The sequence below is a fragment of the Kryptolebias marmoratus genome, linkage group LG24, assembly GCF_001649575.2.
Source record: "Kryptolebias marmoratus isolate JLee-2015 linkage group LG24, ASM164957v2, whole genome shotgun sequence".
NCBI lineage: Eukaryota > Metazoa > Chordata > Actinopteri > Cyprinodontiformes > Rivulidae > Kryptolebias > Kryptolebias marmoratus.
Window position 1 is genome coordinate 16,787,833 of NC_051453.1, and position 18,829 is coordinate 16,806,661.

Consider the following 18,829-nt stretch of genomic DNA (forward strand, 5'->3'; position numbering starts at 1 on the left):
TTTTTCATGGGCACATTGTTAAAAGAAGATCACAGAAGAGGAGATTGGAGGGTGTGAGGTCAGAGGTGCTGCACCTGTTTGTGTTATTCTTGGATGACAGTAAGGTTGAAAAAAGATGGATGCCTTAGGAGGAAAGCAGGGATTTCCTTAGGTGTGTACTTTTCCCTTGAGTAAATTGTCCTCTGTTGTCTATCGCATCATTTCAGCGTTATACAAAATTCAAACACACCCGCATCTTTTACTATCTCTGTCACATTGAACTTCACAGAAGAGGTAATTCTCCTCATTGCATGTGCCTCATGAAGACACTGTAACATTCTCCGAAGACCCCTCTGCTCTTGAGATCTACTATTATCATTTTGTCCTTTGTAATCATAGAATAAAAGCTTTTACTGTGTGAGAGTGTGTGAAGTTGGTTTGGTGCCCCCAGCTACGAATCTTAATCTCCTGTCTATTAGCATATTATTCATAATTCTCCTTTTGCTGTTGGAGGCATCTGATAGGCTCATTTAAAACCTCTGCTGGCCTTCATCTTGCTCTAGGAAGTGAAAATATAAGATGAGAGTATATGATAAGAAAGGGGGGACTTCTCCAGCCTTTTCTCTCACTAAAAAAACTCTTGACTGATCTAGACTTTATTAAGATCTTAAAGAAGTAATTTGGGGCTCATTTAAAGGAAGTTTGTGAAAAGTATTTATAACTAATTAGAGCTTTATTTGCAATAGACAGTTTTCAGTTTAGAGAACCAAAAAGGATTTCTGAGAAGCACAACAAGCTAACAGCTGTTCTGAAAGGGGACAATAGAAGATACAATTTTCAACACTGAAAAAAATAAGTTTAAAGATAAGCTTAGATTATCTATAAATCCTTAAAAAGTTAAAGTGGATAACTTAACATTTATTGGTCAGAGTGGATGTATATTGCAGAAATCTTCCCAGTCAGAATTTATATTGAGAGAAACTCACATTTTAGATATTATCTAGTCCCATTATATTAAAAATAAGTTGTTTTTTTTATAAATGTCCAAAATGTTTACTCGATTTTCATATTGATATTATATTTCCACAGTGAATTCTGTGTTGTTTATTGGAAATGTCTTAGCGCACTGTGTTTGATTTATTTCTTAATAATACTATGAGTTCATATGTCATCTAATGTATAATGTTGTAAAGAAGCGTGAGTTGTTAGCAGACACATTATTGTTTGCTCAGCTTAATATGCACGCACACATCAGTCTATCCGTGGGCTCAACTTGATGGCAAAAAAAAAAAAGAAATCTCCATACATCCCTACCATTCTTCTCTGTACTTTTCCTTTGTCTTTGGTCAACAGTAGCACAGTTTCCACCGGCACCCTGCTGACCTACTTATGCTGGCTTGTGCCCCCCCCCTCCCTCCCTCTGTAGCTGGGTTTTTAATTTGATAATGCATTCACAACAAAAGTCTCTCAGAAAGAGAAATGTAGCTCCAAACAAAATTATTTTTAGACACTAATTTGACAATATTAAGCATAGCTTAAAAAATAAATAAATAAATAAAAGATTTGATAGCTGCAGCTACTGGTTGAGGTCATTTGGGATCTATGTAGGAAAAATAAAGGCACCTGGCTTTTCTAACACCAAAACATGGCCTGATGGTCAAATCTGTAGGAATACTTCAAATTGTCAAAGTAGCATTAGAACGACTAAATATGTCATTTTTTTGTTATTTTTTATTTTATTTTTAAGTATTCTAAGAAATCTTTCACTAAAACATTTTCTGTCCATTTCAGTGACAGCGCTGTTCAATATTGAATAGGAATTCATTCTTTCATCTTTAACCACATGCTAGCAGTGAATTATAAAACTTGGTTTACTGCTTGCAGTATTTCTTAAGTGCTACTAGTTTATCTAGCAAAATAAGAAAAAAGAAATAAAACAAAGCTCAAATATGAATGCTTCTCTTTCTGTTTTTCTTCAAATCTGATTTGTTGTCAGAGAACAGACTGAGAGGTTGTGTTGAACAAGTCGCATCAACCGGCTGCAGAATTCCCACTCAAAGATGCAATGGGGCTCACATACAGAAATTCAGCCTTGGTTTTTTTTTCCTGTTTATTTAGCAGTTGGCAGTGTTTTTCTTCTCTGTTTTTGCTTGTTTTTATTTGGTGCTTGAAAACAGAAAGAAGGAAATCAGATTGCCCATTCCAGTCACACATAGAGCCTTCCACTCTTCAGCCTGTGACAGCACATTTCCTTTCCTCATGCTGGTTGCATCCTCTCTTCTAGTACCCCCCACCTCCCACCTTCCTCACATACCCTTTCTCTCATTAGTTCAAATGCAAATTCATGTTAGTGTTACTGGCATGGCAGCAATGACCAAAAGCTTAATATATAATAAACTAAGTACACCAAAGTTCTTCATGAGCCTTGCCTCCTAATTTCTGCTGCCTGCTGCACATTTCTCACAACTATTCTCTTCTTTCTCTCCCCCCTCTGTGTTTTTCTCTCTGCTTTTCACTCTCTCCTCCTCCCCCTGGTTTCCTGGCCCCTCTGTGCTCCTGTATGTATTGGTATCATTAGCAGCTACATTATGATGGATGGAGCTGAGAGAGTGGGCCCTGACAGGGAGGGACTCTGCTTAAGTACACCAAGATTACCTACACCACACAAACAAGCAGGGATGCGCAACACTAATATTGCTCCGCTACCTGCATGCACTCACCAACTAATGCATCTCTCGAAACAAGTGACGTCATTTAGTTGACTTCTCACTGATAGAAAAATTACTATTGAATTTCAGCGCCCCTCCCTTCTCTCTCTGTTTTAGATAGACGCATTAGAAACGACACACACACGGAAACCCACACAGCATTTTGAGATTTAAAAGGTTTGTATTGACTCGGAGCCCCACAGGGAGGTGAATGCCAATAGCCCCTCCACTCTCTGTGAGAGTTCTGACACAACAGCAGCCCAACAGACCATGGGGCGCTAAAAGGGTTTATTTCAGGAGCTGCCTGAAAGTTTCTCCTCCAGGAAGTGTTGCAAACTCCTCATTTAGTTTAGGATTTTTCCCATCACCACTGTGTGTGTAGGGGGGGGCGGGGGGGGGNGGGGGGGGATTTTTGTGTTTGGCTGAATGATTTTCATTAAGTTAAAAAATAATAATTTAAAAAAAAAGTAAGGTATGCAAACTGTGTCCCGAGAATTGAAATCCTGTGATGATTCAGTGTGTAAAGATGGCATCAGACATCGCAGTGGTTGTAACTAATCACAATGCATTTGTTCTGTCTGCATGTCTGTCTATAGAGAAAGGCATATGGACAGACACCGAAGCTGCAGCTACTCACTTGTGAAGTTGCGATGGTCCTGTCAGAGTCCATAAGAAACAACAAGACCGTATTAAACCCAGAGACTCAGTAAAGATTGATTTTGTTTGGCTGTCTGTGTTTAAACTGGAAGAGCAGGAGACTGTGACAGTTCGTCGGGATGGTTAGACACACAGACAGGATGCAGGAGCTGTGACTGACTGATGGGCACCGGTGGCTGCAGACATTATGGTGAGAAGGGGGGTGCAGAGGAGGTTCTTGTACCCCCTAGGGAATTTCTTCCAAGTTGCTGAAGGGGCATATTGAACATAGGCATTCCTTCTGCTCTCTTACTGAGCTCAGTGGTCAGAGTTTGAGAGTCTGCACCAACCCCTGCAGCGAGTCAGACTGACGGAGTTGGAAACCATTGTGTTTTGGGTTCAAGTTGCAGTTACTGTGCTGTTCAGCTACGGTTTGCAAGCTGAGAGGTTTTAGGCTGTCACTGCTGAAGCTTTAGCCTTAAAGCATCCTTAGCTTCTCTTAGTATGTGCATTCTTTTCTCTGCTGCCATCAAATCCTCACGCCTTTGGATTTTTTGTTTTTTTTTCTGTTGTCACTTGAAACATGGGTAGAGACTAAGAACAGTGCTATTTGAAACACTCATAAGAGCTTCTCCAAGCAGGAATACTTTACAAATGGGCTGAGTTATTATCATTACATTGGGTTTGTACAAATCTATCACATACAAGAGTACACAATCTCCAGATGCGCCCTTAAGTATCTGGTACCAGGACATTAGCAACACACCTTAAGGGTTTCTTAGTGTGACTTGGCACCACCAGTGATGCAGCTATTGTTGATCAAGATCACCCACCATATTAAAAATGTCCACTGGGGTACTTTATAGGATAAAGACAATAATTACTTTTTACACAGCAGTTAGCAATAGCTGGGAGTAAATAAGGAGAAATCTCAGACAGAATCAGACGTTTGGCGGGTGACTATGTAATTCATTAATCAAATAAAGATTAATGGGAATAGAAGTAGTCACTGCGTTATGGAGTGTCTGCCCCCCAAAACCAAACTGTAACCCTGATAGCCGAAGGCTCTGCCTCTGATTCTACATTTAGAAACTTTAGGAGACACAAGCAAGCCTGCACTCCGAAAGTGCTTCATTGGGGAAATATGGTGCTTTGATTTCCTAAAGAGCTTGGTCATTAGGGGCTTTGCATGTTAGGCAAAAGATTAAAAGTTTCATTTTGGATTCTAGGAAGTCAATGAAGATAGACTCATATGGGAAAATATAATCTTTCTTTCCAGTTTCTGTGAGAGCTGTTACTGCAGAATTTTGGATCTGTTCAGCAAAGTCTTGGCAAAGAAAGTAGAGAAGTTCAGCTTGAAAGTGACAGATGCAATGTCTCATTTTTCAGCAGGGAATAGGATGTTATAAGATGTTCTTTATTTCAAAAACAAAATAAAATAGTTTTATGAATTTTGTAAGTTTGGTATCTTATTAACGGGGGGAGACATGCTGTATTTTTTTGTCATTTTGAGATTTTAAGTCCTCATTCACTGATCATTTCACGGTATTTCACAGGTGCAGTTAGTGCAGACAGCATTTGTGGATACAAGTGGACATTTATGTGGTGACATATTATTTATTTAATCTTATATAAACCTAGTTCTGTCTAACTACATTATCAAATTTGTTTAAATTCAAAATTAGACAAAAATTTTAAACTTACTTACTATTTAAGTAAATACCGTTTTGTCTCATCTTGTAACAGTATTAAAGGGATATCAAGCTGCAGTTCTCTCTAAATGTATGCAAGTTCCTTCAGTCTTAGAGGTGGAACAACCTTTGAAAAAATACATTTTAGTCCCATTCATTGATTGTTGTATAGCAGTTTCTGTAGCACAAATAAACACCCTGACTTGACAAAATTTCAGGGCGGTGCCACATTGACAGATTTTATGTGAAAGCTCCTGCTCTGCTGAGTGAACTATCAGTGGTCACAGTATAGAGCAGCTTAAACAATCTCAGTTTAAAGAGTCAGAAAGAAATTCTCACTAGGGTGTTGAGCTGACAGCTTGTCTGAACGGAGCCAGTTTCAAAGCAGATTTCTGCCATCTTTAAAGAAATTCAGTCAAAAAAAATTTAAAGCAGGTCATGAGAACATTATCTTATACGGCTTTACACCTCTGTCAGTTTTGCATTGGGTGTTTATTTACATAGAAGTATATGTTTTTTTTTACAGTAAAGTACAAATTGATCTGCGGTCCATTACTAATATTGATTCCTGAAAAACACACTTTGCAAAGGTCTTTTAAAGGTCCTCGACAATAGCACTTATTTGATATAAAAGTAAACCATTGTACAACTATAAATTTATAAAACTGTTATTTATTTGAACTGTTAGAAAAGACATTTCCATCAAATAGTTACTCTCTCTAAGAGCCCTAACACATTTTATTTTGCTACTTGTTTCACAGAAACACAGAACAAATAACCATTCACTTCCATGTTAATAGCTGTCTAATCCAAAAGTGATGGCAATATAAAGATTTATTAAATGGCATTTGCATGAACAGCCATTAAATTTTGCTGACTGGAGTTATTTCAAGACGGTATGAACCCCCTTTGGTAATGGTCCCAGTCTGACTAGCTGTCACTCTTTAATGAGAACTTCTCATTCTCCAAAGTGAGATTTTTTTTTAGCAGGAAACACATGTAATCATAGTGTCATTGCTCTTGAAGTTAGCAGCTCATGCAGCTCCAGAGCAGCTTTCTAACTGTAGCTGCATAAACCAAGCAGCTTCTGTTCATACTTGTTGCAGTATTAATAACATGATCCTCTCATAACAAGCTAAAACACACAGAGGGTAAACAACAACTAAGAGAAAAAGAAACATTTATCTTTTCAATGTGCATTAACAACCTAAAGTCCATCACTGTTTTATTACATAATAAGAGGCAGTTGGTGAGGAATTGATGTGCTCCAGCTTTTTTCCTCTGCAATTTTAGCTAAAATACCTTTTATTAAAATAAAAACATGAGTTTATTGGTAAACTCATGTGGATTCAGAACTCATGTGGCTGTTAGTAGAACACATATTACCCACCCCAATATTACCAACGACAGCTAATTATCTTTCTTTTTAGCAAACTCTTACATTTGGACAATTCGGGTTGCAAATTAATGGTCATCCATCTCTAAACTTTTCCCAGTCTCCACTCTGCTGGGAGTTGAGTAAACTTTTAAACTTACTAGATGTGCTGATTAGGCAAACTGATACATTTTCCTCAGCTCCATGTACCCGGTCTTTTCTCAGCACACATTTGCGTAGTACCACAGACGTTGCTTGGTTAAAAAAAAACAGCGAGAAAGTAAAAAAACTATGTCATTAATATTAGCTAATGTACCATTTTTTCCACACCAGTATTTTGTTTTTGAGAAAGTCTGAAAAACAGGCTGTTCTCCTGGACAAAGACGTCTGCCCTTTTCTCAACACTCTGTGCTCTATGACTGATGTCACAATTGGTATAGTCCTAACTATGGATAACTGTTGGACAAAAGATCATTTAAAAAATGTCCAGACTATCCCTTTAATTTAATGTTTGTATTTATTATATGTAGTTCTTTTAGAAGCTGCTAAATTAAGCTTTTAGAATATGCTTTTAACAGATAACCATCAGAAAACCTTTTGAAACTGAGTTTTATTTCTAAATTAGTAATGAACTAAATGTTAAGATTCCCTGTATGTCTGTCACAGTCCCAGAAGTTCATTCCACTGATCTTCATATGCCGGTGAGAAGTCTTTGTGCTTCGTGTGCACGTGTGTGTTTGTGCAACAGCACTGTGCGGGATCATGATTAAGTGTTTTGAATAATTGATGATTGCATTCCTCATTAAGTCTCCGTCTTCTGCTCGGCTAGACGCTTGCTCTATTTTTATGCACCACAGTCCGTCTCTTTTCTCCTCTACTCCACAGATGTAGCAAATCCATCACTCACCTCCGGGCCTGTTGATGGGGTCTCAGAGGGGCTGTGAGGGATCTAAATCTTGTGGAGTGGGCATTTTGAACTGGCCACAGTGAGCTACAGTGCAGTGATTATGGTTTTAGAGCTGCTTGGGATGCACAGACTCCGCACAGACCCAAACTTCAAAAGTGAGAGCATGTTTTGGGTTCTTGACCTCTACTGACAAACATTTTGTCTTGTCTCTTTATTGGGCCTGAACACAATTTATTTATTAATTCATCCACTGCTCAACCGTAAAATTAAATAAGTAAGACAGCATGAAAATGAATAAAAATTGTCTTAATGTGTATCGAAAGGGTCAAGAAAATGGTGGCTACAAAGCCTGCTGTGTGTTTGTGCTCTGTCGGTCATAAAAATCCATTAGCATATTGCTTACATTTGCCGATTTTTGCTCGCTTCGAACCTCCACAAATCACTGAATAATTCCTGAACGGGGAGGAGGCAAAGTTTTATCTCTACATGATGCTTTGTGTTGAAGAAGAGGAGTAAGATGCAGTTTTTACAGCTGACTAAAGGCCATCTGAAATGATAGGGATGAGGAGGAGAAAAACGACGGCTTAATTAAACCAGACATTGCTATATCACCCTCAGTGCAGTTTTTGAGCTGGTATTAGGAGAGATGAGTGGGGTAGATTTGAGGGATCAGGCAAAGAGACGGAAAGAGACGTGGAATCAAAGTGTTAGTTTTATTAATAAAGGCATATCCACAATCTGTCAGCAAAGCCACTGCTTCCTCTCTGCACCAAAAAGGCTCTCATTTGAAAAGGACCGATTTACATTTTAGCACATTAACAAGGCGGAGAAGACGCACACATTCACAGGGGAGGTGCCGAGAAAATGAGATTTGTTTTCATCTATTTCCCCTTAAAACATGAGAAAGAAGGAATTCCCCAAAGACGGTGCGGCGCTTTGATATCTACATCCTTGTGTCTGTAAATAGGTTAGGTGAAAATGATGATGTGTGCACGCATTTTTGTGTTTTGCACAAGCTTCTGCCATCCTTGTGGGGGTATCCTATTTCTGGCAGGAGATTGTGGGTGGGTAAGTATATGTTTACCTTTTCCTGATGAGGCTTCCTCTGAATGCTCCCTTCTAGTCATTCATGCAGGCAGGGGGTTATGTGGAGCACTCAGCGCCACTCTGGCCCTTTATATTTCCCCTGCAGCTTGTTGTCGTGCTGGCCGCAGGCCTGCTGAACATATAGGCCATAGACTGCATTGAGCAACAGTTCAAAGAACTTTGAAGCATTGTTTGTTTGTGGCACATCTCTAACTGTTGCCTCCTCCATCCTCCAGAAGAATGATCTCAAATTCAATGTTGCTAATGTGGTGTAGGAGTGCATCAACTATTTATATCAGTGCCACAGGATTGGGATATCATGCTGTAGTGATACCGTGGTATGGTGAACTGTGATCATATGCGTTTCGACAGTTGCCTCTCCGTGGGTGAAGCTTCACTGACCCGTGATGTTGTGTCTTTGCTTGGCAGCCAAACGTTAACAATCTCCTCCTTCAACCAGAGCTGCACCAATGGCTCAGCCCATGACCAGAATCATCTGGTTTTCAGCTTGATCGGCCATGACAGGTGACCAGCCGGTCAGACTCAAATATATCACATTCTGTGCGGATCCAATTTGACCCGCATGAGCTGCTGGATGGCTCAGGTCATGTGCACAGTGACACAGACTGTAACATCACAACAACATCAGCGTGCAATTTTTTAAAACTTTGAGAGATGTGGCCGATAAATTTGTTCTGATGCTGTGGTTAACAAACTTTCTGATCAATAACTCATTATAGAAATGTTGCTGAAACACAAACAAAGCCACTTTCTTTCTGATTTAAAGTTATAGTTTGGATCTTTTGAAGTGGGATCCTGTGGAAAGGTTATTGAACAATTAATGTCTTATTTGTTGTAAATAGCTTTTTGAATAACCCCAGTTTAGAGAAATTGATCAACTAACAGCTAGTCTGAGTGGCTCCATACCAAAGTAGATCGTTGCCATCTTTAAACTACAATCTCAAATATTACGTAGTAGTTCATGTGAATGCTATTTTGTAAATTTTTAGATTGCTGTCAATTTCACATATCATGATTATTTACAAAGAATTTTGTGGTTGTTTTCAAGAGGAAATAGTAGCCTTGGGTGTCAGGCTTTGGGTTTTGTTTGGGTTGTTCTTCGAGTTTTCTTTTGGGTTTATTATTTATTTTAATTTGTTATTTAGTTGCTTTTATGTTTAGTCTGGGTTTTGTTCAGTCTTTGCTCCTTGTCTTTGTTTCATGTCATTATTCACTTGTCCTCTGTCATCACTTGTTTACCTGCCACTCCCATCTCCACCTGCTCGTAATTTTAGTTACTCACCTGTGCCCACTTCCCCTAATTACCCTCTGCTTTTAAAACCTGGCCATTTCCTTAATGTAGTCGCTGGTCCATTGTCGTGTTTCTCTCGTTGTCTTGTCACCTAATGTTTGCCTTAGACTATAGATTTAGTTTATGTTTTGTATTTAGTTTCGTTTTGCTGCCTCATCAGCTTTTTGTTTTTCTTTACTTTTTAAATAATTTATTTTTATTCCTGGAACCAGAATGAGTCTGCGCATTGGGTTCACCGCAATCGCCACCCAACCTGACATGGGGAAGTTCCAGCAGGATTATTATACACCCCCAGTTCTGAAAAAGTTGGTATGTTGTATAGAATAGTATTTGATGTTGCATTCAATTTGCAAATATCATAAACCCATTTTTTTTCACACTGGAACATAAAAAAAGCATATCAAATGTTTCAATTAAGAAACTGTAACTTTCTTTAAAAAACAGGCCATTTTGAATTTCATGTCAGTAATATGTGGGAAAAAAAGGAAAAAAGCTGTAAAAGTAAGTGATACAAATAATAAACAGCTGGAGGAACATTTTGCAACTAATTAGGTTAATTGTCAACAGGTCAGTCAGAGGACTGGGTATAAAAAGAGTATTTCAGTGACTGAATCTCTCAGAAGTAAAGATTGGCATAGGTTCACCCGTCTGCCAAAAACTTCATCTAAAAACAGTGGAACAACTTTAAAAAATGTTTCTCAATGGGAAATTGGAAAGACTGAATATCCCCTCATCTTCAGTTCATAATATCATCAAAATATTTTTTTAAAATCTGGAGAAATCTCTGAACTCAAAAGACAAGATTGAAAGCCAGTATTGGATGCTGGTAATCTTCAGACCATCAGGCAGCTCTGCGTTTAAACCAGGGCTGATTCTGTTCTGGACATCACTGCATGAACTCAGGAATCATTGTCTGTAAACACAGCTCACTTTGCCATCCACAAATGCACAAATGCTCTATTATGGAAATAAGAAGCCATCCAAATACCATCTTCTTTGGGCCAAAGCTCATTTAAAATGGACTGATGCAAAGTGGGAAACTGTTCTGTGGTCAGAGAAATCAAAGTTTGAATTTTTTTTTTTGGAAACCATGAATCTCTCTCTGTACTAAAGAGTAGTGGGAGCATCCTGCCTGTTATGAGAACACAGTTCAAAAGATAGGATTGCATTAGTGCCTATGGCATGGCCAGCTTACACATCTAAAAAAGGCACCACCAATATAGAAAAGTATCTACAGATTTACAAACAGCACATGCTCTCACCTAGACAATGCCTTTTTCTGTGAAAGCCTTACAGATTTCAGCAAGACAATCCTAAACCAGAAACTGCATCCATTCCAGCAGCTTGGCTTCATAGTAGAAGAGTCCAGGTGGTGAACTGGCCTGTCTGCTGTCCAGACCTCTCACCAATTGAAAATGTTTGGCACATAATGAAACAAAAACTGTTGTACAGCTAGAATCCTCCATCAGACAAGAATGGGACAACATTCCCTCTGAAACCTCCAGCAGCTGCTCTCCTCAGCTCCAGACTGATGGTAAAAGAAGAGGGGCTGCTTCACAGTGGGAAACATGGTCCTGTCCCAACCTTTTTGAAATGTGTTGATGTCATAAATTTTTTCCTCAAAGTTGTACAACTTCTTAGTTTAAACATATGAATGTTTACTGTGTTTCATTGTATATGAAATATGGGTTTATGAGATTCGCAAATCATTGTGTTCCACTTTGGCCTTGGCCTCGCTCAGACTAGCTGTAATCTTGTCAGTTAAACTCTATTTCTCCAAACTGAGGTCGTTTAGAGAGCTATTTACAACTGATTAGGTATTAATCATTTATAACCTCTCCACAGAACCACACTTCAAAAGATATGAACTACTTATTTTATTGTAGACAACAAACAACATCTCATCTTTTTCCAGCCTTCTCCTGTGTTTTCTGTACTGCTTCAGAAGTCTCAGGCTGCGGCTGAATACTGGGAGTTTAAGCAACATTTAAAAAGATTTTAAATTTTTACTTTGCCTAATCTTTTCCAGTGATGACTATGAACAAGCAGTCACTCTAATGAGCTAATTAAGTTGTAAAACTTTTAGATCTCTTGGATTGCTCAAAGCATGTCTGTTCCTTCTTCTTTTTTTTACTCGAAAATAGCACAGAAGAATAATAGTGAACCAACAGTTGCAAAACCATTTTTATCTTTAAGTTTGTGCTTTATTAAATTATCTTTTACTTGTGTAACTTCTCACAGTAAAAGAAATTTAACTGGAGAAAGTTTTGGTTTCCACAGTTCTAACGTCTTGATAAATATTAGATAGGGATGAAGCACGCAACAAATCTGTTAGTGCTTGCTGGACAAAGTTCAGAGATAAGCTGCAGATTTCTGGGTGTGACACGGAACTTCAGCCCACAGCACGTTGCCAGGTCTTTTTCTTGCAGTTATATATCTTTGCCTCTCTCTCAGACGCACAGGAAGATATCTGATTCACTCACAGGTACATCATATCTTCAGACCTCTATTAGTTGATCTTTGGCCCCTTCCTTCAGTTCTCTTCTTTAGCACTGTTTCATTCTTCTGCTCTGTCTCCTCCTGAGCTGGTTGGACTTGAGTAGAGGCACATTTTATCATCTGCAGCTCATAAATAGGTAGGTTTTATATCCTTGGTTTCTGCTGTTTTTCTGGGTAAAATAGACTTTTATCGATGTTTATTCCTCTCTTTGACGTCCCTGTGTGCTCGCTCGTTGACATTTAAAAGTGCTTTTAACCATTTGAGATTCCTAAACGACTTCTGATAGAGTCTGTTTGTCGTGCAGCTGAACAACAAGAGAAAAAACAAAATGTGCTTTTCTCATTTAAACATTGGATCCGAGGCAGAATGCGACGTGCGCTAACCTTTTCACAACGGCCATCGTAGTTATTCATCAACAAGCACAACTCAGAGGTGAAATGTGATAAGGACTCGGCACGGCAGTGTCAGGATACAAAGGTGGCATCGGGGAAGTGTGTAAGAGGGAGACTGACGGCTCGTTTAGTCAGAGAGGAGCAGCATACAGAGGTGGTCTTTATGATTATTCATTATTGAGATGGCAGGAGAGCTGAATGAGTGGAGCCCCTAATCTAACTCTGAGCCTGATGGACAGAACACAATTACCCAAAGAGAGAAGAAGGTGGGAGGAGGTGGAGCAGGAGCCAGCGCCCTTTTCTTTTCTTTTTTCTTTTTTTCCAATCTTCTGGCATGCTTTCCTGTTGCTGCAGATGATTTCTGGGCACTAAACTCCTGTTGGCAGCATCTTGTTTATGGACTCACACACACACACACACACACAAGTGTACAGAGGTGCGCGCACACACACATGCAGATCTTCACATCACCCACTCGCGCCTGTTGGCAGCGCACCAGTTACGGACGTCCAATTTACCGTTCATGGCTCTCTCCTCCTCTCCTCCCCTCTGTGCCTGGCTGCTGTTGCTTCAGATTGCTGTCTAAATCCAGACCCACTAAGCCGTGTTCACATCCTGCTCTGCTGCTACATTTAGCTCACAAACCAATCCCCCATCAACGCATTCCTTCACTTTACTTTAAATCTGTCAAAAAAAAACCCTGAAACTGTAAAGTTGATATTTGATAACTTGATTTTTTTTGTAATTTAAAAAAATATATATATATATTTTTGAGATATTAGCTTGAGATGTGGCAGAAGATGGGGCTGTTTCATTTTAAGGGTTAAAAAACATGTTGTCTAAAAACATGCCTTGGGTTTTCTTTTTCCGGTTTTTACCCATGACCGAAGGTCGAGGTAGAGCGATAATATTTTTGACCATGTCTGTTTGCACACGTGTGTGTAAATATGCCATGTCATGACCTACTGAATGGATGTTAATGAAACTCAGAAAAATAAATCAATGATTATTACATCTACAACTGATTCAGTTATGGAGTCAGCCCCATTCAAGGTGGCCGCCACAGCAAAGCAACCTTAGCAAACACAAAAATGGCAATAACTCAGTCAATATTATAGACATTGAGCTACAACTTGGTGTGATAGCAGCTGAGAGTCATCCTCAACAAATACTCTGATTGCTAACATTTTGCGCAAGATTTAAAACTTTGACGATGACTATTGAAATCAGCTCTGTCTGTTTGTTAGCAAAATATCTTGTGAACTGTTGGACAGATTTTAGTTAGATTTACATCTACCCAATTCAAGATGGCTGCCATGGATAATCGATCTTAACCTACAAAACATGGCTATACCTTTGTGAATTTAACAACTATTGAGCTAAAATTTAGTGGTAGTAGCTGATAGTCATCCCCAACACAGATCACGCAAAATATTGCAACATCATGAGATTGTGCAAAATAATATTTCCAATTTTGTCATTTCTCAACATAGTCTTAGTCTAAATCTCTGGCATGAAAGGTGTCAGGTGATATGCACTCCTTCAAAAAAAACCTTAGTCTTTAAATATAAATGAAAAAAAAAAAATCTAATTTTTTTTTCATTTATAAAAAAAAATAGATTTTTTTTTTCTCAAGAATAAAAAACTGAGGAGGTTTCTCGGCTTCCTTTATTCTGACGTGGTGTGAGGATTACCAGATTGCCTTTCTTAAACTCCACATGCTGCCTGAAAGGCTTCCCATCTCGAAGGAGAAGAGACTCAGAGAAGAGCAGTGAACGGAGGACAGATGGAAACACGTTCAGGGTTACAGCTAAAGCTGTTCAAACTCCATCCTGTCTATTTTGATTTTACTTCCACTGGCTTTTTTTTCTTTCCCCTTTTACCCCGTTTTGCTCATTATCTTCCTCACCCACTCTATGTTCCCTTACTCCTCGTTTTCTTTCCACTCTGTTCATTTCTCTTCCCTCTAACCCCTCTCTCTTCATACTCACTCTCTCTCCATCCATTTGGTGGAACACTGCTGCTGATAATGCCTGTAATTGGAGTGACTCACACTTTTCCAGTGTGTTTGGACCAGATAAAGAATATTGTCAGCATTTTGCCGACATGGCCTCTGCTGGCAGAATTAAATGGACTCTGTTCTGTTCTGTCTGCAGCAAATTAAAAGCCTCTCAATTCATCTGTTCTCGCCTGAGGCTTACAGGGGCCTCCTATTCACGCTGAAACACCGTGGAGAGGGGGAGGAAGAGAAGGAGAGAGAGTTCCCTCTTCCCCAAGAAACACCAGGCTTTTGGTTTTTTTGTTCGAGTCTGCACTTAGCTGGTGTTAGTTGGAGAAGGAGGAGGAAAGAGAGGTTAAGGCTGAGAAAGGGTGACGAGCAGCTCAGGGTGTAGTCAAGTTCATTATGTAGCACGTCACCTTGCAGCTGTCTCATGCTGCTTTTGTTCTTCTATATCTCCAAGGAAGAAAGAAGCTTTTCTCCAAGCGTGTGCTTGTAAATGTGCATGTTCATTCGCACAATAAAACTGAGTGTGAATTGGAGTGCTTTTGGCTGTAAGGTTACGTAGTCACTGCCAGTCAACACTTCAGATTAAAGTAGCAGCAGATGGGATAAGAAGGGACAGAATGCTGGGGGCCACAGGGGCTCATTGAGCACCGGACAAGACTCAGAAAGTGCAACTAGTGTTAGGGTTAAACAAATATACATTTAACCTAGATCTTCATAGCTTTACTGATTGAAAAAGATAGAAATAGCAGTAAGTATTGGTAGTCACAAATACTTTGCTGTGAAAAATCTAAGGATCAAAAATTGACATTATTATTCCTTACGGGCATTTTGCAGACTGACTTTCTAGTTTGTTTCTAGCAGAGCATTAATGTTAATGCGTGTTTGTACTATATGACTGTCTGTTAGCAAAATATCTCATGAACCACTGGATAGAGTTTACAACTGATTAACTTTTAGAGTCAACCCAATTCAGCCAATTGACTTTAAAAAAACAAAAATTGATGTAACTCAATTAGTTTTACAGATACTGATCTAAATATTGGAACGGTAGGAGCTAAGAGTTACTCCTAACATATACTCTGAGTGTGACATCTCACAGTACTGCATCACTTTTCAACATATGATGATTTTGGTCTAAAACTGTGGCATGAAAGGTGACGAGTTAACTGCAGTTATCATGAATATGATAACTGTTATTTGTTCAAATAATAATGTTACTTTTAGAGGTGGACTGATTGGCTTTATTAGGCCAATCTTCACCAAGTTTTAAAAATTATCGGCATCAACCACATCTGTGCATAATAACTCAATTAAACGGCAGGCCCATCTGTGCTGCCATTGATAACACACTCATAACAGGGGTGTTTTTCCACAGGAGAGGTGCTTTTCTCAGTACAACACCGGCAGACTCCAAAAAAAAAAAAAAAAAAAGAAAAAAAGACCAGATGATTACATTACCTTTAAAAATATTTTTAACATGGAAAATGACTTATCTTTATGAGTTTTATATATACACATATATTTGGTTAGATGGAAAGTTTTAATTTTAGAGAGAAAATAGGAGTATTTTCACACTTGGAACTGCTTAAAGTCTTTTAAAGTTTAAAGAAAAGAAAAGAAAAGAAAATAGGTCTGTTTTTAATTCAAGGAATCTCTACCTTTGTAGAGTTTCCGGGGCTTCAATAGTCTCTAATAGCCTGAAGAACAGGTAAGAATGTATTTGCAACAGGGCAAAGACAACAGTTCAAAATCTCATGGAATCACTTTTTTTTTTGTTTGTTTGTTTTTTACAATCTAGTAAACTGTCATGTGTTATAGTATAAATGTATGGGCCAGAAGCTAACAAATAAATCAGCTTCATAAATCAGTAATTGGCTGGACTGATTTCTAAAGCTTGGCATTAACCATAGGTCAAATTCCACTTAATTTATTTGTCTTTGTTCATTTTTATGTCAGTATTAGATTAGTAGAAGATTGCTCTAATTGGAGCATTAAACATAGTATAACACTTGTATACTATATTAACATTTTTCTGTAAATAAATACAAGAACCTCTAAAATGAAGGAGGTCATCCTTAAAGAAATTAATATCACCTGCCTTGCATGCCAAAGTTTTAAACAAGACCTCTCATGATCTGTTAGAGCTTGCAGTACGTATTGGGGAAGACTCTCAGCAACTACCACACCCACTTTTAGCTCAATATCTGTAAAACTGACAGAGCTACAGCCATTTTTGTATTGGCTAAGGTTGATTCGTTGGGGTGACTATCTTAAATCGTGGTGACTCCGAAAGTGAATCAGTTGTAAATGTACAGTACATCCAATGATTACTTTCTGCGAGTTTTATTGACATTTGTCTGGGATATTTTGCTAACACACCACAGGCATTTACATGATCACCCACCTTTCAGGGCAGTGAGTGATTAAAAATGATGCCTTTTCTTTTTAGACAGATATAACAAACCAGCTACAGACCAACAAGGTCACAATTAGACTGACTGAAAAACTCCTTTTAATGATATCAATTACACAACTATACCCACAATTATTTAATCAATTTGTTTACATGAATTACTGGTAATTGTGGTTTTTCAGTGCAAAGAAATCCAATTAGCTGGTTAGTTAGGCTTGTTTTTTGTTTCAGCTACATTTAAAGATGTTATATTATCTGACTTTTGAGACCGGTGTTATTATTTCTTTTTTTTAGTGAATAAAACTCTCTTGACGTCAGGTCAGAAACTTTTGAGTAAATGTTCATTATTAGTGCTTTCAGGCTGATTTAAATAATTGCTTCATAATTAAGAAGAAAAACATACTGGAGAAGTGGATTGTTGTTGAGAAAATGTCCTTGCTGAGCCACATTATTGACAGGAAGCACAAAGTGTAGTGCAGGTCTCTCTAGTCCGTTACCATGGGCAACATCTACTCAAGGCAGATCAGAAACAAGCTCATTCTCATGCCTGCTGATAACCCTTGTTTGGTTTCGTCTGCAACAAGTACCCGACTAAAGCAAACCGTTTTTTTTCTTTTTTTCTTCTTTTCCTGTCTTCCCCCCCCCCCCAGATCTCTGTGGGTGTGTGTGGGATGTTGTGTCAGGGCTAAAACCCATCCCTCTCCCATGAGCCTGTGTGCCCACGCGCACACACAAGGCGCCTCGACGCACACACCCGGCGCCCACGCGCACACTGACGCCGTGAACTGGACCCTCGGAGCCCGGCAGATCTCAGCCGAGCCAAGCGGAGCGGAGTCTAGCCCACTTGGAGCCTGAGGATGTCAACAGAGACAGAGCTGCAGCCAGCGGTCAGGCCCAGCAGCGTCAGACGAGACTCCAAGAGGAAAGGTAAGCACGGTGTCTCAAACATAGATGGCCATGGAAAAGTTGCGCTGGCAACTTTGTTTAAACATGGAGCAAATTGCTAAGAACACAATCTCTCTATATGACACTTGCATGCCACAAAAGACACTCAGTCTGCAGCAGATGTTAAGAAAAGGCAGAGATGTAAAGAGACTCTAAGTCAGTATAGCAGTTCCCTGACCTTGCAGTAGGTAATTCAACTGTTATTATTTCTTTTGTTATCTTCTCAGCGAGAGACGATAATGTTTTTTACTGTCTGTTGGTGTTTCTTTGTCTATTCACAAAATATCTTAGGAACCAGTGGATGAATTTTTCTGAAACACTTAGAACGTAATCACTGGATGTACATCTACAACTGACTACTTTTTGGAGTTGTCCCAGTTCAAGATGGCCACCACACCATAACCTGCTCTAACTCTGCTAATTTTAGAGATATTAAGCTAAAATTGGGTGTGATCGTAGCTGAGCATTATCTCCAACATATACTCAGAACTCTACACATTGTGCAATATTTTTTGCTTAAAATTTTGGCATTAACTGTTGGCGGCAAGCTTGTCTGTTAGCAAAATATCCCATGAACAACTGGATGGATTTTAATGACACTGTCAGACAGTAATTACTGGACGCAAATCTTAAACATTTGGAGTCACCCCAAATCAAGGTGACTTCCACAACTAATTTACCTTAGCCAATTCAAAAATGGCTATAACCCAGTCAATTTTACAGATATTGAGCTACAGTTTGGTGTGGTAGTAGCTGAGAATCATCCTTAACACAATCTCTGAGCACTAAAACATCTTGCGATATTTCACAGTATTGCATAAGATTGTGCATATCGTCATTTACAGGGTTTGACCAAAATGGTTCAAGCTCCTCTCTT

General features: G+C 38.9%; 1 protein-coding gene across 11 annotated transcripts in view; it reads left to right on the forward strand.

The window, feature by feature from the left end:
• dab1a (DAB adaptor protein 1a) overlaps positions 1 to 18,829 on the forward strand; it is a 227,618-nt gene that overhangs the window by 156,024 nt on the left and 52,765 nt on the right. For 10 of the 11 annotated variants that reach the window (XM_017428796.3, XM_017428797.3, XM_017428794.3 and 7 more), the window contains one exon: positions 17,658 to 17,934. In XM_017428796.3, coding sequence (XP_017284285.1) covers positions 17,865 to 17,934 — 70 coding nt within the window. In that variant the 5' untranslated portion in view covers positions 17,658 to 17,864. Of the gene's footprint in view, positions 1 to 12,126; positions 12,331 to 17,657; positions 17,935 to 18,829 lie in introns of those variants that run through there. The other variant, XM_017428795.3, reaches the window with a different exon arrangement.